The sequence below is a fragment of the Electrona antarctica genome (assembly GCF_951216825.1).
Source record: "Electrona antarctica genome assembly, chromosome: 4".
NCBI classification, from domain to species: Eukaryota; Metazoa; Chordata; class Actinopteri; order Myctophiformes; family Myctophidae; genus Electrona; species Electrona antarctica.
The window spans coordinates 8,731,138-8,751,613 of record NC_136809.1 but is presented as its reverse complement, the minus strand read 5'-3'; the positions used below and the strand labels follow the sequence as shown (position 1 = coordinate 8,751,613).

The following is a 20,476-nucleotide window of genomic DNA, read 5'->3' as shown; positions in this document are numbered from 1 at the left end:
CGGTCGTACAAACATTAAAAATACTTAACGGCTTCTGAGCCGTTCGCGGGGGGGGTCAGAAGGTTAGTTGTCGCCTATAGCGTTCATATGCTTCTTTTGGAATATGTCAGCGTGACACCCACACCGCAGCACAGGGGTAAATCAGGGTAAATCAGATTGCATCCCATGTCGCTTGAAGCCGGTGATACCGGACCCTACGGGTTAGGGGTCCAAAGGAGCTCAACCCGGGGGGTCCGGAGACGGGCTAGGTGATCCCCATCTTCATCCCCTGGAGCACATGGAGAAGAGGACAGCGCTTCCCTTCCCATCCACTGAGGAGCCCAGGTCCATGTGAGGCTCCACATTCTCCATACCCAACAATTCCCCAGATAAATTCCCAGTGCATATTGGATGGCAAGCTAACGGATCCAAGTCTGGACACTGATGGTGCAACATTGATTCCCCTCCCTCACGGTTTGTGTGGTAGGAAAAAGACCAATCGAACAATGTCACAATTCAGATGAAAGAGCCCCAATGACAACGGAACTAAGGGTTTTCATATTTTTGCTGGCTTTTCTTTTTGTTTGTTATTTTTCATATTACTGCTGTCTATTTGGTAATAAGTGGCCATTTAACACTTTGTTATTGATATACATCACATTTTGTTTTTAGTTTTCTGTGTGGGGGGAGGGTGTGGCTGTAAATAAAAAATGGCAATATTGAAGGTGGCTTGTAATTGTAATTTTGTATTCAGATTGTATTGTATTGTTAGTATTGCATTTCACTATTATTTATATTGATGTGACTTTGTGTCCAAATTTCCAGTTCATGATTACTTCATGATTAGTTAATCAAGAGTTCATGATTAGTTCATGATGAAAATGTTGTCACTTTACTTTGGGGTACAAATATCCATTAACTAACTATTAACTACAGCTAGTTCATGATGAAAATGTTGTCACTTTACTTTGGGGTACAAATATCCATTAACTAACTATTAACTACGCTAGTTCATGATGAAAATGTTGTCACTTTACTTTGGGGTGCAAATATCCATTAACTACAGCTAGTTCATGATTAGTTCATGATGAAAATGTTGTCACTTTACTTTGGGGTACAAATAACCTTAACTACAGCTAGTTCATGATTAGTTAATGATGAAAATGTTGTCACTTTACTTTGGGGTACAAATATCCATTAACTAACTATTAACTACAGCTAGTTCATGATGAAAATGTTGTCACTTTACTTTGGGGTACAAATATCCATTAACTAACTATTAACTACAGCTAGTTCATGATGAAAATGTTGTCACTTTACTTTGGGGTGCAAATATCCATTAACTAACTATTAACTACAGCTAGTTCATGATGAAAATGTTGTCACTTTACTTTGGGGTGCAAATATCCATTAACTAACTATTAACTACAGCTAGTTCATGATGAAAATGTTGTCACTTTACTTTGGGGTGCAAATATCCATTAACTACAGCTAGTTCATGATTAGTTCATGATGAAAATTTTGTCACTTTACTTTGGGGTACAAATAACCTTAACTACAGCTAGTTCATGATTAGTTAATGATGAAAATGTTGTCACTTTACTTTGGGGTACAAATATCCATTAACTAACTATTAACTACAGCTAGTTCATGATGAAAATGTTGTCACTTTACTTTGGGGTGCAAATATCCATTAACTAACTATTAACTACAGCTAGTTCATGATGAAAATGTTGTCACTTTACTTTGGGGTGCAAATATCCATTAACTACAGCTAGTTCATGATTAGTTCATGATGAAAATTTTGTCACTTTACTTTGGGGTACAAATAACCTTAACTACAGCTAGTTCATGATTAGTTAATGATGAAAATGTTGTCACTTTACTTTGGGGTACAAATATCCATTAACTAACTATTAACTACAGCTAGTTCATGATGAAAATGTTGTCACTTTACTTTGGGGTGCAAATATCCATTAACTACAGCTAGTTCATGATTAGTTCATGATGAAAATGTTGTCACTTTACTTTGGGGTACAAATAACCATTAACTAACTATTAACTACAGCTAGTTCATGATGATGATAATGTCCAGAAATGACCCATAAACTACCAGGGAGACCTCTGAAGAGGGGAGTCCAAAATTATCCATAAAGCACCAGGGAGAGCTCCGGAGAGACCCCTACCCACATTTGAGCACTCATCGTGTGCATAGAATTGAGAAAATATACCTCCAGAGAGACAGAGTCTGCTCACTAACCGCTACGCACCTATGAGCACTCATCCTGGGTATAGATTTGGGCAAAATGGGGGAGTCCAAAAATGATCCATAAAGCACCAGGGAGAGCTCCGGACAGACCCCTACCCACCTTTGAGCACTCATCGTGGGCATAGAATTGAGAAAAATTACCTCCAGAGAGACCGAGTCTGCTCACTAACCCTACCTGTCTATGAGCACTCATCCTGGGTATAGATTTGGGCAAAATGGGGGAGTCCAAAAATGATCCATAAAACACCAGGTGGTTTAGGTGGGTAGGGGTACCCACCTTTGAGCACTCATCCTGGGTATAGATTTGGGCAAAATGGGGGAGTCCAAAAATGATCCATAAAGCACCATGCAGGGAGAGCTTCGGACAGACCCCTACCCACTTTTGAGCACTCATCGTGGGCATAGAATTGAGAAAAATTACCTCCAGAGAGGCCGAGTCTGCTCACTAACCCTACCCGTCTATGAGCACTCATCCTGGGTATAGATTTGGGCAAAATGGGTGAGTCAAAAAATGATCCATAAAACACCAGGGACCCCTACCCACCTTTGAGCACTCATCGTGGGCATAGAATTGAGAAAAAATACCCTTGGGGACAACCAGGAAGGACCTCCAGAGAGACCGTCTGCTGACTAAACCTACCCGCCTTTGAGCACTCATCGTGGGCATAGATTTGGGCGAAAAAATCTGATCTATAAATGAAATCATGAATGCCATGAATCATGATTAACTAACTACAATTAATTCATGATGAAGTCATCATTAATTCATGATGAAATAATGATTAACTAATGCTTAACTAATGTATTAGTTAATCATGAGTTAATCATTATTTCATGACCCTTATCTGCAAGTGTTACCCATTTCCATTACTATGGTGACGGGTGTTGAATCGCTGGTCGACATGGTGAAGATGATTCTCAGACTCTACGGCGAGGGTTCTAGGTGTAGTGTTTGCAGAATGAGATGCCCTTGTTTGTGTTTCACTTCCCTGCTCGACTGGGGGTTGAAGTTCTGAAGAGTAAATTAAGAGGGAAGAGTAAATTATCAGTTGGTTATCAAATTTCTGAAATGTAAAGAGCATGAGCAAAGTAGGGACGCAACTGTTCTTTATTGACTTAGCAATCATTCTATCGATTACTGAATAATTCAATAATCAAGAAGCATGTATAGTTTTTATAATGTGTTTTTGTATTATGAATCTATTATATTAGTGTGACTAAGCACTTTTTTTGAAAACCTTTGCTATTGTTTTTATAAAGGGGATTTCCCCCAAAATCTATTTGATTGAATGGCTTGGATTCACTTGTTTAATATACATTTGTACTGTATATTCATTTCATTTCACACTGTATAATGATTTCATTTCACATGTTTATTTACGGTATTCAGAGAAGTTCAACTGGGGACAAGTTCTCTTTTTCAATAATGCCATGATTTACATATTTACATATGATGTTCTCAACATTGAGACAGCTGGGTACTTGAGGTAAATTGACCTCGTCCTAAAGGACGAGGTCGCGTGCACGCATCCGCCTGGGTGACAGACATCAGACTGCTGGGCGAGCGCTAGCGTTTTGGCATATGGCGGGTCACATCAACTTATTGAATGAATTCTGTACTAGCCACATATGGAGAGTAGAGGTTACAGGAGGAGAGGTCGTCACAGTAAGTTTCCTTCATTATGCAGTCCTTTCACATTCTATTGTCTCTTTGATGAATTGAACAAGGTGGACCCTCTTGTAAACAATTGTAATGCTTTATTGGGTCATCCACTCAAAAAAGGGAAAAGAAACATACAGTGAGGGGGAACAGGGGTGGGTGGGGGAATTCAGATTTTATGGGGGCCAGTTTCGAATTGCAGCTGTCTGTAGGTGCAGCAGTTTTGAAGGAGTCAAGGGATTCGCATGTCTTAATGACTGTTGGTAGGGCGTTCCAGATTTTGGTGGCATAGGAGCGAAATTAATTTAGTCCCTTGTTTGTGCCGAATCTGGGTTGCACATGGTTTGTTGAACTCCCTCTGGTGTTGTGGGTGTGGACTTCGTTGACATTAAGGAAGTATTTAGACAGGTACATGGGTATCTTGGTGGTGTAGCGAATCTTGTGGACTCACTGGGATAGGGGGGATAGATCAGATATTCGTTTGCAGTTCTGATTCTAAAACTGATGCCGAAATGGTTTGTGTCACATAACATAATACAAAATAAAGTAATCCTGAACCTGTAGGCTATCTTAAAAGTAGCTTCCCCCAACACTGATAATGTGGATTAAAGGATCGCAACATTATCTTTTTGTTTTGTACAGTATTTCCACTTTTAGATTCAATACTTTTGTCTTTACATTCTAATATTGTTAATGCTTTTTCTATGTTTGTAATTTGTATGTTCATTTTTGTGTGTCAGGTTCAGTTGAGGTTTACCAGTTGCAAGTCAGAGGTTTAAGATGGGTAATTTTTAAAGAGCAGAACCAGAACAGAGACGTGCATTTATGCATGTGGAAATAACCCGATTTTTGACAGGATTTGAACAGTGCCTCCCAACTGTAATATTTTCATGTTTTGTCAGCCTAGTCCTGGCTGGTACCGTACAACGATTATTGTAGGAACGTTTTACTCATGATTTACTTCATCGGACTGTTAGACAAGTCAACCTGCTGGACTGCAACATTAAAATGCTTTCATTTCTCATACCTTGTTTGATATCACAAATTAATTCTCAGTGCAGTCTGCACATCCCATCCTATACCAGCAAGCAGACGTGTGCATGTGCGTGTGTGTGTGAGATAAGCTCAATCTGTATTGGCAAATTGTCATCAGCAGTAAGATTAAAACACAGGAAAAGGTAATAAGATTCAAAACAAAATAAAGATTAAATTAAATAGTTATGCATACAGTCGGTTTGTGTTTATCAAAACAAAATTACAAAGGGATTTACATCAACCGCTTACCAGCAGTACCAGAGGTCCTGGTAGGATATAAAAAAGCAGTAGCCTACTAGAGGTAATGATAGGATATAAAACCATCAGTACTAGAGGTCCTGGTAGCGTGCTCCGAAAACCTATCCGGGTTGTGCAAGGACACGCTGTGATTGGCCAGTATAGCCACTTCGAACTTTGCAACGCTCGACACGGCAACTTGCTTGCTTTAGCTCACTCGTGGTGTCTCACGTGGCTCAAGTTCGTGTGAGACGGCGCACAACCCGGCTAGGATTTCTAATGTCGCGTCCTGGTTGGATAGATAAAAAGCCAGCAGTATTAAAGTGAGTAAACTGATCTCATGTAATGACTTTACTGTCAAATGAGGATTTGATTGGTGGTTGTGAATCAGTGGGTGCTCAGTCAAGGTGACCAATGAGCAGATCATCTTGTAACCTGGCTACAAATCACCATTCAGTGAGTAGAGGTTACAGGAGGAGAGGTCGTCACGGTAACAGTTTCCTTCATTATGCAGTCCTTTCACATTCTATCCTCTCTCATCTCGTCTAGGGCTGCAACTATCCATTATTTTCTCTGATTATTCTGTTGATTACTTTTTGGATTAATTGAATAATTGAGAGGCGCACTTTTTTATTATCAGCATCAGCATTTTATTATTGATTTATCACTTATTTGATACTTTACCCTTTATTTATACACAATGGTGGCGTGCAAAAATAGTGAAAATAGCAGATTTACATTTTGCTGTTCAATTTAACGCACTATTGGCCTATTTCTATTGCCCATACCTGCATTATAAGGCAAACAGAGTAAAATTCTTCAGCTACGATTATCTTTTTGTTTTTGGTTGTTCCCCAGAAGTCCAACGTATGGACAACTTTGCCATAAATTTAACTATTTACCTCATCCAATAAGAAAGCAACCCCATGCATCACCTCATTTATCTGTCCGCTTATCTGTCATATGGAAGTTGATGCCTGATTTACATGTACTTAGCTGTGTGCATGTATTGCACACAGCTAAGAAAGCCAATTTATCTATTACAGATCTGCTATTATCGAAGCCTGTGTTACAACCAATCGCCATCACCTCACCAATCTGTCATCTATAATCGTATGACGATGCTGTGCAAGCCTCCTTCCTGTTTTGCGTGATTCTGCCATAGACATATATAAAGAATAGATGGCTCAAGGCAGTCTCTGATGTAGTTCACCCGGCGGCCATCTTGCTTCGGGGCTACAGTACAGTATGTTCTATGGCAGCTCAAACAAAAACATTGTCATAACTCGCTCAAATCTTGACGGATTTACAAACGGGTTGGTTTATTTACAAACGTTGTCAACGTGGCTATGATTCAGGACGCTTATCTGCTTAAGTTTGTTTTGTATATGAACGTCGTATAAAAGCATGTCTCTGACTTTTATAATAAACCAAACCGTTTGAAAATTGAGCAAGTTATGGATATTTAAAAAGTATTTCCCCAAAGACACAATGTTATGCTGCCCCGAGGTAAGATGGCTGCCACGTAGCGACGTCGCTCTCCATTGGCCAGAGCGCGGGTGAGCCATCTAGCTTTCTTATATATGTATATGGATTCTGCTGTTTAGCAGTTCGGTTCAGCACCAGAGGGCAGAGACGGAGGATGTGCGTTATTTCTTTCAATGCTGTAGCAACAACGCCATCACGTGTGGATTCTGAGGTGTCTCTTCATGTGACTGGACTGCACAAAGCACCTGCCACAGATTGGGCAGCAAAATGGCTTTTCTCCGGTATGAACGCGCTCGTGGATCTTCATCTGATGCTGGCGGGAGAAGCACTTGGAGCAGTAGCGACAGCCGTACGGCTTCTCGCCCGTGTGCACTCGCTGATGTAGCCGCAGGTTCCGGACCTTTCTGAAGGTCTTCCCGCACAGCTCGCAACAGAGCGGTTGACCTCCGGCGCCACAGGCTGGCTGGGCAGGTAGCGCCACAGGCGGGATGGAGCTCAGGAGCCTGCTGAACTCCCTAGCGGAGGAAGCTGCAATTTCATTGAGGGAAGACGACTGATTGTCTCCTCTGTTTGCCGGGTTTTTGATTGCAGAGAATGAGGAGGAGAAAGAGGAGAGGCCGCCGTAGGAAGTGGCACTATTAACAACAACCAAACTTGACTTTAAACCTGTAGTTCTGTCGAAGTTCTCTGTGCTCAGTGTCGGGGTTGAGTGCACTGCTTCTATCTCCTGCTCTCTCCTGTGTTTCTGGAGTCTCTGTTTGGCAGACCTGGTTATCCCATCCCTGTCTATTATGATCCACTCTGAACTCATGTCTGCCTCCACTTTAATTGGAACAGAATCCACCACCACCATATCGGGTTCCCAGTCCAGATTCCCAGCCAGGGGTGGAGCAACATTACTCGACTTGCCAGAAACGTCTCCTCCCCGGTCCTCTGAAGCTCCAGAAGAACCCTCTCTGCCATCAGTGTTGCTCCCAATTCTCCCCTCTTGATGTGGGCCTGAGTTATGTGGAGGGTCCAGAGAACAGTTCCCTATGGTTAGTCTGCCAGCGTTATTCCACACCTCTATGCCTGCACCAGCTTCTGCCCACTCAGATGCACTGGTGAACAGGTTGCAATCGTTGTGGCGTGTGGTGGTGGTGAATCTGTTATTGTGGTCAGATGATGGATGGTGGCTCTCTCTGTTTACATTTCCATTACTATGGTGACGGGTGTTGAATCGCTGGTCGACATGGTGAAGATGATTCTCAGACTCTACGGCGAGGGTTCTAGGTGTAGTGTTTGCAGAATGAGATGCCCTTGTTTGTGTTTCACTTCCCTGCTCGACTGGGGGTTGAAGTTCTGAAGAGTAAATTAAGAGGGAAGAGTAAATTATCAGTTGGTTATCAAATTTCTGAAATGTAAAGAGCATGAGCAAAGTAGGGACGCAACTGTTCTTTATTGACTTAGCAATCATTCTATCGATTACTGAATAATTCAATAATCAAGAAGCATGTATAGTTTTTATAATGTGTTTTTGTATTATGAATCTATTATATTAGTGTGACTAAGCACTTTTTGAAAACCTTTGCTATTGTTTTTATAAAGGGGATTTCCCCCAAAATCTATTTGATTGAATGGCTTGGATTCACTTGTTTAATATACATTTGTACTGTATATTCATTTCATTTCACACTGTATAATGATTTCATTTCACATGTTTATTTACGGTATTCAGAGAAGTTCAACTGGGGACAAGTTCTCTTTTTCAATAATGCCATGATTTACATATTTACATATGATGTTCTCAACATTGAGACAGCTGGGTACTTGAGGTAAATTGACCTCGTCCTAAAGGACGAGGTCGCGTGCACGCATCCGCCTGGGTGACAGACATCAGACTGCTGGGCGAGCGCTAGCGTTTTGGCATATGGCGGGTCACATCAACTTATTGAATGAATTCTGTACTAGCCACATATGGAGAGTAGAGGTTACAGGAGGAGAGGTCGTCACAGTAAGTTTCCTTCATTATGCAGTCCTTTCACATTCTATTGTCTCTTTGATGAATTGAACAAGGTGGACCCTCTTGTAAACAATTGTAATGCTTTATTGGGTCATCCACTCAAAAAAGGGAAAAGAAACATACAGTGAGGGGGAACAGGGGTGGGTGGGGGAATTCAGATTTTACGGGGCCAGTTTCGAATTGCAGCCGTATGTAGGTGCAGCAGTTTTGAAGGAGTCAAGGGATTCACATGTCTTAATGACTGTTGGTAGGGCGTTCCACATTTTGGTGGCATAGGAGCGAAATTAATTTAGTCCCTTGTTTGTGCCGAATCTGGGTTGCACATGGTTTGTTGAACTCCCTCTGGTGTTGTGGGTGTGGACTTCGTTGACATTAAGGAAGTATTTAGACAGGTACATGGGTATCTTGGTGGTGTAGCGAATCTTGTAGACTCTGGGATAGGGGGGATAGATCAGATATTCGTTTGCACTTCCGATTCTAAAACCGATGCCGAAATGGGTTGTATGTCACATAACATAATACAAAATAAAGTAATCCTGAACCTGTAGGCTATCTTAAAAGTAGCTTCCCCCAACACTGATAATGTGGATTAAAGGATCGCAACATTATCTTTTTGTTTTGTACAGTATTTCCACTTTTAAATTCAATACTTTTGTCTTTACATTCTAATATGGTTAATGCTTTTTCTATGTTTGTAATTCGTATGTTCATTTTTGTGTGTCAGGTTCAGTTGAGGTTTACCAGTTGCAAGTCAGAGGTTTAAGATGGGTAATTTTTAAAGAGCAGAACCAGAACAGAGACGTGCATTTATGCATGTGGAAATAACCCGATTTTTGACAGGATTTGAACAGTGCCTCCCAACTGTAATATTTTCATGTTTTGTAGCCTAGTCCTGGCTGGTACCGTACAACGATTATTGTAGGAACGTTTTACTCATGATTTACTTTATCGGACTGTTAGACAAGTCAACCTGCTGGACTGCAACATTAAAATGCTTTCATTTCTCATACCTTGTTTGATATCACAAATTAATTCTCAGTGCAGTCTGCACATCCCATCCTATACCAGCAAGCAGACGTGTGCATGTGCGTGTGTGTGTGAGATAAGCTAAATCTGTATTGGCAAATTGTCATCAGCAGTAAGATTAAAACACAGGAAAAGGTAATAAGATTCAAAACAAAATAAAGATTAAATTAAATAGTTATGCATACAGTCGGTTTGTGTTTATCAAAACAAAATTACAAAGGGATTTACATCAACCGCTTACCAGCAGTACCAGAGGTCCTGGTAGGATATAAAAAAGCAGTAGCCTACTAGAGGTAATGATAGGATATAAAACCATCAGTACTAGAGGTCCTGGTAGCGTGCTCCGAAAACCTATCCGGGTTGTGCAAGGACACGCTGTGATTGGCCAGTATAGCCACTTCGAACTTTGCAACGCTCGACACGGCAACTTGCTTGCTTTAGCTCACTCGTGGTGTCTCACGTGGCTCAAGTTCGTGTGAGACGGCGCACAACCCGGCTAGGATTTCTAATGTCGCGTCCTGGTTGGATAGATAAAAAGCCAGCAGTATTAAAGTGAGTAAACTGATCTCATGTAATGACTTTACTGTCAAATGAGGATTTGATTGGTGGTTGTGAATCAGTGGGTGCTCAGTCAAGGTGACCAATGAGCAGATCATCTTGTAACCTGGCTACAAATCACCATTCAGTGAGTAGAGGTTACAGGAGGAGAGGTCGTCACGGTAACAGTTTCCTTCATTATGCAGTCCTTTCACATTCTATCCTCTCTCATCTCGTCTAGGGCTGCAACTATCCATTATTTTCTCTGATTATTCTGTTGATTACTTTTTGGATTAATTGAATAATTGAGAGGCGCACTTTTTTATTATCAGCATCAGCATTTTATTATTGATTTATCACTTATTTGATACTTTACCCTTTATTTATACACAATGGTGGCGTGCAAAAATAGTGAAAATAGCAGATTTACATTTTGCTGTTCAATTTAACGCACTATTGGCCTATTTCTATTGCCCATACCTGCATTATAAGGCAAACAGAGTAAAATTCTTCAGCTACGATTATCTTTTTGTTTTTGGTTGTTCCCCAGAAGTCCAACGTATGGACAACTTTGCCATAAATTTAACTTGTACCTCATCCAATAAGAAAGCAACACCCCATGCATCATCTCATTTATCTGTCATAAAGAAGTTGATGCCTGATTTACATGTACTTAGCTGTGTGCATGTATTGCGCAACAAAAACAGCCAATTTACATCTATTACAGATCTACTATTATCGAAGCCTGTGTTACAACCAATCGCCATCACCTCACCAATCTGTCATCTATAATCGTATGACGATGCTGTGCAAGCCTCCTTCCTGTTTTGCGTGATTCTGCCATAGACATATATAAAGAATAGATGGCTCAAGGCAGTCTCTGATGTAGTTCACCCGGCGGCCATCTTGCTTCGGGGCTACAGTACAGTATGTTCTATGGCAGCTCAAACAAAAACAGTCATAACTCGCTCAAATCTTGACGGATTTACAAACGGGTTGGTTTATTTACAAACGTTGTCAACGTGGCTATGATTCAGGACGCTTATCTGCTTAAGTTTGTTTTTTATATGAACGTCGTATAAAAGCATGTCTCTGACTTTTATAATAAACCAAACCGTTTGAAAATTGAGCAAGTTATGGATATTTAAAAAGTATTTCCCCAAAGACACAATGTTATGCTGCCCCGAGGTAAGATGGCTGCCACGTAGCGACATCGCTCTCCATTGGCCAGAGCGCAGGTGAGCCATCTAGCTTTCTTACATATGTCTATGGATTCTGCCGTTTAGCAGTTCGGTTCAGCACCAGAGGGCGGAGACGGAGGATGTGCGTTATTTCTTTCAATGCTGTAGCAACAACGCCATCACGTGTGGATTCTGAGGTGTCTCTTCATGTGACTGGACTGCACAAAGCACCTGCCACAGATTGGGCAGCAAAATGGCTTTTCTCCGGTATGAACACGCTCGTGGTTCTTCATCTGATGCTGGCGGGAGAAGCACTTGGAGCAGTGGCGGCAGCCGTACGGCTTCTCGCCCGTGTGAACGCGCTCGTGGTTCTTCATCTGATGCTGGTGGGAGAAGCGCTTGGAGCAGTAGCGACAGCCGTACGGCTTCTCGCCCGTGTGCACTCGCTGATGCAGCCGCAGGTTCCGGACCTTTCTGAAGGTCTTCCCGCACAGCTCGCAACAGAGCGGTTGACCTCCGGCGTCACAGGCTGGCTGGGCAGGTAGCGCCACAGGCGGGATGGAGCTCAGGAGCCTGCTGAACTCCCTAGCGGAGGAAGCTGCAATTTCATTGAGGGAAGACGACTGATTGTCTCCTCTGTGTGCTTGAGGGTGTAAAACCTGTCCCGGGTTTTTGATTGCAGAGAATGAGGAGGAGAAAGAGGAGAGGCCGCCGTAGGAAGTGGCACTATTAACAACAACCAAACTTGACTTTAAACCTGTAGTTCTGTCGAAGTTCTCTGTGCTCAGTGTCGGGGTTGAGTGCACTGCTTCTAGCTCCTGCTCTCTCCTGTGTTTCTGGAGTCTCTGTTTGGCAGACCTGGTTATCCCATCCCTGTCTATTATGATCCACTCTGAACTCATGTCTGCCTCCACTTTAATTGGAACAGAATCCACCACCACCATATCGGGTTCCCAGTCCAGATTCCCAGCCAGGGGTGGAGCAACATTACTCGACTTGCCAGAAACGTCTCCTCCCCGGTCCTCTGAAGCTCCAGAAGAACCCTCTCTGCCATCAGTGTTGCTCCCAATTCTCCCCTCTTGATGCTGGCCTGAGTTATGTGGAGGGTCCAGAGAACAGTTCCCTATGGTTAGACTGCCAGCGTTATTCCACACCTCTATGCCTGCACCAGCTTCTGCCCACTCAGATGCACTGGTGAACAGGTTGCAATCGTTGTGGCGTGTGGTGGTGGTGAATCTGTTATTGTGGTCAGATGATGGATGGTGGCTCTCTCTGTTTACATTTACATTACTATGGTGACGGGTGTTGAATCGCTGGTCGACATGGTGAAGATGATTCTCAGGCTCTACAGCGAGGGTTCTAGGTGTAGTGTTTGCAGAATGAGATGCCCTTGTGTTTGTTTCACTTCCCTGCTCGACTGAGGGTTGAAGTTCTGAAGAGTAAATTAAGAGGGAAGAGTAAATTATCAGTTGGTTATCAAATTTCTGAAATGTAAAGAGCATGAGCAAAGTAGGGACGCAACTGTTCTTTATTGACTTAGCAATCATTCTATCGATTACTGAATAATTCAATAATCAAGAAGCATGTAGTTTTTATAATGTGTTTTTGTATTATGAATCTATTATATTAGTGTGACTAAGCACTTTTTTTGAAAACCTTTGCTATTGTTTTTATAAAGGGGATTTCCCCCAAAATCTATTTGATTGAATGGCTTGGATTCACTTGTTTAATATACATTTGTACTGTATATTCATTTCATTTCACACTGTATAATGATTTCATTTCACATGTTTATTTACGGTATTCAGAGAAGTTCAACTGGGGACAAGTTCTCTTTTTCAATAATGCCATGATTTACATATTTACATATGATGTTCTCAACATCGAGACAGCTGGGTACTTGAGGTAAATTGACCTCGTCCTAAAGGACGAGGTCGCGTGCACGCATCCGCCTGGGTGACAGACATCAGACTGCTGGGCGAGCGCTAGCGTTTTGGCATATGGCGGGTCACATCAACTTATTGAATGAATTCTGTACTAGCCACATATGGAGAGTAGAGGTTACAGGAGGAGAGGTCGTCACAGTAAGTTTCCTTCATTATGCAGTCCTTTCACATTCTATTGTCTCTTTGATGAATTGAACAAGGTGGACTCTCTTGTAAACAATTGTAATGCTTTATTGGGTCATCCACTCACAGTTAAGTCTTTGTATTGAGTTGTGCTTGAAATGTACTGTAATTCTGCAAACTGTTAATAAATATTTCCATCAATCAATCAAACTCATTTTCTCTCATCTTGTCTAGGCCTGGGCTGCAACTATCCATTATTTTTCTCTGATTATTCTGTTGATTACTTTTTGGATGAATTGAATAATTGAGAGGCGCACTTTTTTATTATCAGCATCAGCATTTTATTATTGATTTATCACTTATTTGAAACTTTACACTTTATTTATACACAATGGTGGCGTGCAAAAACAGTGACAATAGCAGATTTACATTTTGCTGTTCAATTTAACGCACTATTGGGCCATTTCTATTGCCCATACCTGCATTATAAGGCAAACAGAGTAAAAGTCTTCAGCTACGATTATCTTTTTGTTTTTGGTTGTTCCCCAGAAGTCCAACGTATGCACAACTTTGCCATAGTTATTTAACTTGTACCTCATCAAATAAGAAAGCAACCCCATGCATCACCTCATTTATCTGTCCGCTTTATCTGTCATATGGAAGTTGATGCCTGATTTACATGTACTTAGCTGTGTGGATGTATTGCGCAACAAAAACAGCCAATTTACATCTATTACAGATCTGCTATTATCGGAGTGCATAAGCCTGTGTTACAACCAATCGCCATCACCTCACCGATCTGTCATCTATAATCATATGACGATGCTGTGCAAGCCTCCTTCCTGTTTTGTGTGATTCTGCTATTTAGCAGTTTGGTTCAGCACCAGAGGGCAGAGACAGAGGATGTGCATTATTTCTTTCAATGCTGTAGCAACAACGTCATCACGTGTGGATTCTGAGGTGTCTCTTCATGTTGCTGGACTGCACAAAGCACCTGCCACAGATTGGGCAGCAAAATGGCTTTTCTCCGGTATGAACGCGCTCGTGGTTCTTCACCTGATGCTGGCGGGAGAAGTGCTTGGAGCAGTGGCGGCAGCCGTACGGCTTCTCGCCCGTGTGAACGCGCTCGTGGTTCTTCATCTGATGCTGGTGGGAGAAGCGCTTGGAGCAGTAGCGACAGCCGTACGGCTTCTCGCCTGTGTGCACTCGCTGATGCAGCCGCAGGTTCCGGACCTTTCTGAAGGTCTTCCCGCACAGCTCGCAACAGAGCGGTTGACCTCCGGCGTCACAGGCTGGCTGGGCAGGTAGCGCCACAGGTGGGATGGAGCTCAGGATCCTGCTAAACTCCCTAGCGGAGGAAGCTTCAATTTCATTGAGGGAAGACGACTGATTGTCTCCTCGGTTTGCCTGAGGGTGTAAAACCTGCCCCGGGTTTTTGATTGCTGAGAATGAGGAGGAGAAAGGGGAGAGGCCGCCGTAGGAAGTGGCACTAGTATTAACAACAACCAAACTTGACTTTAAACCTGTAGTTCTGTCTAAGGTCTCTGTGCTCAGTGTCAGGGTTGAGTGCGCTGCTTCTAGCTCCTCCTCTCTCCCGTGTTTCTTGAGTCTCTGTTTGGCAGACCTGGTTATCCCATCCCCGTCTATTATGATCCACTCTGAACTCATGTTTGCCTCCACTTTAATTGGAACAGAATCCACCACTACCATATCGGGTTCCCAGTCCAGATTACCAGCCAGCGATGGAGCAACGTTACTCTGGTCGCCAGAAACGTCTCCTCCCCGGTCCTCTGAAGCTCCAGGAGAACCCTCTCTGCCATCAGTGTTGCTCCCAGTTCTCCCCTCTTGATGTGGGCCTGAGTTATGTGGAGGGTCCAGAGAACAGTTCCCTATGGTTAGACTGCCAGCGTTATTCCACACCTCTATGCCTGCACCAGCTTCTGCCCACTCAGAAGCACTGGTGAACAGGTTGCAATCGTCGTGGCGTGTGGTGGTGGTGAATCTGTTATTGCGGTCAGATGATGGATGGTGGCTCTCTCCGTTTACATTTCCATTACTATGGTGACGGGTGTTGAATCGCTGGTCGACGCGGTGAAGATGATTCTCAGGCTCTACAGTGAGGGTTCTAGGTGTAGTGTTTGCAGATGCCCTTGTGTTTGTTTCACTTTCCTGCTCGACTGAGGGTTGAATGTCTGAAGAGTAAATTAAGAGGGAAGAGTAAATTATCAGTTGCTTATCACATTTCTGAAATGTAAAGAGCATGAGCAAAGTAGGGACGCAATTGTTCTTCATTGTCTTAGCAATCATTCTATCGATTACTGAATAATTAAATAAGAAGCATGTATAGTTTTCATAATGTGTTTTTGTATTATAAATATATTGATCAATTAGTGTGACTAAGCACTTTTCTTTTTTAAACTATCGTTTTTATAAAGGGGATTTCCCCCAAAATCTATTTGATTGAATGGCTTGGATTCACTTGTTTAATGTACATTTTGTACTGTATATTCATTTAATTTCACACTGTATAATGATTTCATTTCACATGTTTATTTACGGTATTCAGAGAAGTTCAACTGGGGACAAGTTCTCTTTTTCAATAATGCCATGATTTATATATTTACATATGATGTTCTCAACATCGAGACAGCTGGGTCTCGATAAGCAAATACAACCTGTAAGACGCCCTAAAGGACGAGGTTGCGTGCACGCATCCGCCTGGGTGACAGCAGATTGCGCTGGCGTTTTGGCATGGGGGGGGGGGGGGGTCACATCAACTTATTGAATGAATTCTGTACTGGCCACATATGGAGTGTGTCTTGAGTGTACAGGGTTTGATGAGGTCAGATCAACATGTGGAATGTCAGAACAGGTCAGGCCATATATGGAGATCTAAGGGTGGCAGTGGGGGCAGTGTCTTCAGTGTACAGGGTTTGATGAGGCCTGGCCATATATGGAACGTGTCTTGAGTGTACAGGGTTTGATGAGGGCCCAGGTAGTGCCGGGCCTCAATGTTCGGGCCTGTTGAGAAGACTAGCTGCCGGCGCGGCTGCACTAATAACTTTGGGGTGTGCCCGTCTAGAGTTTGAATGGACAGGTATCAGTCAAAAGAGAGACATCGAAGAGGAAGGATGGGTGGGGAAGGATCAACATATGGAATGTCAGAACACGTCAGCTCCATATTATGGAGATCTAAGGGTTTGAGGTCAGATGTAAAGTTGCTGGCCGGCTCCATATAAATGCAGATCTAGGTGATGATCCAGTCTTCTCCATATATGGCTATGCAGGTTTGATGAGGTCAGTGTTGTGATCTTCATATATGGAGACGGCCATATATGGTGGCGTGACGTGTCACGAGGCGTGAGGGACTGACGGCCGGGCCATATATGGTGGCGTGACGACAGGTTTTGCAGGTTTTCATACTGTAGTAATCTGCGACCTATGGTCGCAACTAGAGCACATACAACAATAAGCTTTTAAAAAGTGAGTAGCGAGCTCCCTTCGTTTGCATCATGAATGATTCTGCCCTTTTTGCAGTTTGGCTCAGCACCAAAGACGGAGGATGTGCGTTATTTTTCTCTTATAATGTTTTTATTACCTTTGAGTGTGTTGCCGTCACCCTCCTCCACCTTCAAGATGATAGGAAAGCCAGCGCCCCCGTCCTCCTCCTCTCCTCCTGTTCCCTGTGTTGACTTTGAGCTCTTGATCGCGGGGTTACATCTGGCTCTGCTGGGTGCCGAAGGTGCACGGGTCACCTGTCACAATCAATACATATTCGCCATCTCAATTATTCAAGAAAATCTAATGTATTTTGCATAATCATTATCATTAAATCATTGATTTTGGTTGGGGGGCTATAAGGCATCCATTATAATGCATAATGCAACAGCATCACGTTCTGATACCAAGTTACAGCAATGTCTATACAATATCTACACTTTGTTATAGCAAAAAACAACACAAAAAAACAACAAAACAGATCAGGGTCCATACATGAACATGTATGGACATGAACAACATATCCGTGGTAAGACTTGTCTTAATGTCTATATCCTATTCTTCTTTTTTAATATTCACAATGTAATCTTAAATGTGTTTGAAATTTGACTAGTTTTAAATAAAGTGTCAGAATGACATGCTCATTAATATGTTGCAGGAGATTTGTGGTATTGTACGTAATACCTTACAGTGCCGTACAGTGAGTCAACTCAATGGAATGTGACCACAGTGGAAACTACCATAACACTGTGGCACGCCCGGGATTCCAACTCGGGTCTCCCGCGTGAAAGTCCAATATCTTAACCACTCATGTACATAAGTATCTGTTTTGACTCTCATGTATTTTTGCATTGTTCCATCTGCATATTTTCTCATCAACATAGAAACCAATCCATAACTATTCAAGCTACGTTGACGAATACAAAAACTGTCCTCTGAGAAGCCATCAATCTATTCTATATACTGTAATAACTTTCTCCTGCAACTGTAGCCTACTGATAAATCATAAGACCCAATTTGAAATCCCAAACATGGAACTTGGACTATGCGCATATGCCACCATAGAACAACTATTTTCAAAAATAAATGTATACATTTGAAAACTTGAAATAAGACATTCTCCATAGTCTGTAGCCTACTTTTGGTACTTGAAGTACATTCTGATGCCAAATTGCCTATAGAGGGTATGCATGCTTAAAGTGAATGGCACATTGAGTGGCAAATCGAGTGGCAAAGCAACATGCAAAGTGAGTTTAACATTGTTTAACGTTATATAAATACAGTAGATACAGTAAGACTTTTCTGTTTGGATGCATGGGTTGTCAAGGCCAGAAAGTCGTTTTTTGCCAGTAGTAGGCATTCCTGCATAACTTCCGGGTTTGATGATGTCACACGCATACCCTCTATACTTCTTACTTTTACTCACGTACATTTTGATTTAGCTACTTCCACATTGCAGTATTGCTACTTTTACTTAAGTAAAACATTTGAGTACTTTTTCCCCCACCACTGATGTTTAATACAAGCAGATCGGAAATTTCTATTTGGATCAATGGGCTGTCAATTGCAAGTCTTTGTATTGAAACTCTAGTAGATTCATCCCTTTTTTTCCCTTTTTTAATAATCGAGTTTTGCAAATGGCAGCTATATCCTGGGCTCACATGCAGGGCGTTGCTGTTGCGTCTCAGAGCGCTCAGTTTGTCCAGGTGGTGGTTGTTCCGTCTGGATGTCTGGAACTTGGCGACCAGCAGCTTCCTCCTGAGGCCGTCTAACTCCCTCTGGTTCTGGGTGATCTCCAGCCGCAGCACCGCGTAGCCATCATCCACCAGCTTGCAGATCTCTGCCACCGCGCTGTTCGCCAGGACCTCGATCACCGCGGCCAGCTGGGCGTGGAACGAGTCGCTGCTGTTGGTAGACATGAGTGGATCGCTTCCTTCAAGTTCAACAGTCGCTGTTGAAGAAGAAATAGGTTTGTGTTGTGGATGTTGTTGTCAACAATCCACCATATTTGGTCTTCTTCTGCGTTTGTTGATTTAGACTTTAGAGATTGTTGAGGCCACCTACTGCATTGAGTAAAAACTGCAACTAGCTTGACTCACTCACTGGGATGCGAACTTGCGAAGCTCTGGGGTGCTATTCTATTCGTTTCGCCGTTTGCGAAAGTGCTTTACAACTGTAATCTTTCCATGTTTATCTTGTTTTGTTTTGGGTTGACACTATGGCAGGTAAATAAAATGTTGGGGCATGTGGAGTTTGCTTTCGAGTTGCCCAAACTGCAAGTGCACATATGAGTGAGGAGTCACACATATGAGTCACACATCACAACACTGGTATCGGTATCGACTAACAAAGAAATTGTGGTATTGGGACGGAACGGGGGGAAAAGGTGTATCGGGACATCCCTAATTAAAACACATTAAAAGATAAGAGTAAGAAAAAACAAAATAAATATGAAATTAAATAGTTAGTCATACAGTAGTTTTGGACACAATAATACTTTATTGTTTGTAGTGTTTATCAAAACAAAGTTGCAAAGTGATTTACATCAACCTGAAGAAAAATCTAATGAGAAAACATGTATGCACAAACTCACTTTAATACTGCTGGCTTTCTATCTATCCTAGATCCTACCTGGCTGGCTTTCTATCTATCCTAGATCCTACCTCTAGTACTACTAGTTTTATCTCTAGTACTGCAAGTTTTATAAAGCAATAAGCCACAAGAGGTGTCAGGTTACCGTGTATTTTATAATGGCCCAGAGGCGTAGTGAGACCCGACGCGATAGCACTTTGGATAGCTGTGTCCAAAGTGCGGCCTGCAGGCCAAATGCGGCCCTGGGGCAAATTTTATACGGCCCGCAGCTTCATACCTGAATTGTATTATGAACAGCCCGCCCAACATTTTAACATTAACGTTTTTTAACCTGGGCATTTCCCAGAGTATAATTTGTCAGTGTTCCTTGCTCCTTGTATTTCTTCTTCTTTCTTTTTTTATGCGACATAAGGCTGAAAAAAAGGCTGATATACACTTTTTGTTCACAGCACACACCTAACAAAAGACCATTGATATTAAGTATTGATGATGATAGTTAAATAGAATCATTTAAATCCGAAGGTACATTATGTAGTTGGCCCTTGGGTGTTTTAATATTTTGGCCCCCTTTGAAAAAGGTTTGGACAGCCCTGTACTACCCTGTCAGCCATTATAAAATACCCGGGCGTGACCTGCCGCTGCACAAACAGGACGAAACGTGGCGAATATATATATATATATATATATATTCAGGTCTGAATGCTGTATTGCACACCGAAAACAGACGATTTACATCTATTATAGATCTGCTATTGTCGGAGTGCATAAGTCTGTGTTACAACCAATCGCCATCACCTCACTGATCTGTCATCTACTATCGTATGCCGATGCTGTGCGAGCCTCCTTCCTGTTTTGCGTGATTCTGTTGTTTTTCAGTTCGGCTCAGCACCAGAGACGGAGGAT

General features: G+C 42.3%; 1 protein-coding gene across 5 annotated transcripts; it reads right to left on the bottom strand.

Moving 5' to 3' along the window:
• Positions 1 to 5,821: 5,821 nt before the first annotated feature.
• Positions 5,822 to 20,468, bottom strand: LOC306922053 (uncharacterized protein). Of its 5 annotated transcripts, none has more exons than XM_079499438.1 (4): positions 19,575 to 19,674; positions 18,643 to 18,932; positions 17,082 to 17,238; positions 5,822 to 8,009 (listed from the first exon to the last, which is right to left on the bottom strand). In XM_079499438.1, the coding sequence occupies exons 2-4, from the start codon at positions 18,898 to 18,900 to the stop codon at positions 6,862 to 6,864; spliced, it is 1,563 nt and encodes a 520-aa protein (XP_079355564.1). In that variant the 5' UTR covers positions 18,901 to 18,932; positions 19,575 to 19,674; the 3' UTR covers positions 5,822 to 6,861. The 5 variants fall into 5 exon arrangements, with proteins under 5 accessions (XP_079355564.1, XP_079355562.1, XP_079355561.1 ...); XM_079499436.1 differs by lacking the exons at positions 5,822 to 8,009; positions 19,575 to 19,674 and adding exons at positions 11,301 to 12,846; positions 20,369 to 20,468; XM_079499435.1 differs by lacking the exons at positions 5,822 to 8,009; positions 19,575 to 19,674 and adding exons at positions 11,301 to 12,846; positions 19,719 to 19,782.
• Between the last annotated feature and the right edge of the window lie 8 nt (positions 20,469 to 20,476).

What these genes read in the sequence shown, in the direction of transcription:
- LOC306922053 (XM_079499436.1), bottom strand. Translation starts at nt 18,900, where the DNA reads ATGTCTACCAACAGCAGCGACTCGTTCCACGCCCAGCTGGCCGCGGTG. An exon ending in GCAACAGCAACGCCCTGCAT is followed by an intron (nt 17,239 to 18,642) that starts GTGAGCCCAGGA and finishes TGATTGTGACAG; the next exon opens with GTGACCCGTGCACCTTCGGC. An exon ending in TGACGGCAACACACTCAAAG is followed by an intron (nt 12,847 to 17,081) that starts GTAATAAAAACA and finishes TTTACTCTTCAG; the next exon opens with AACTTCAACCCTCAGTCGAG.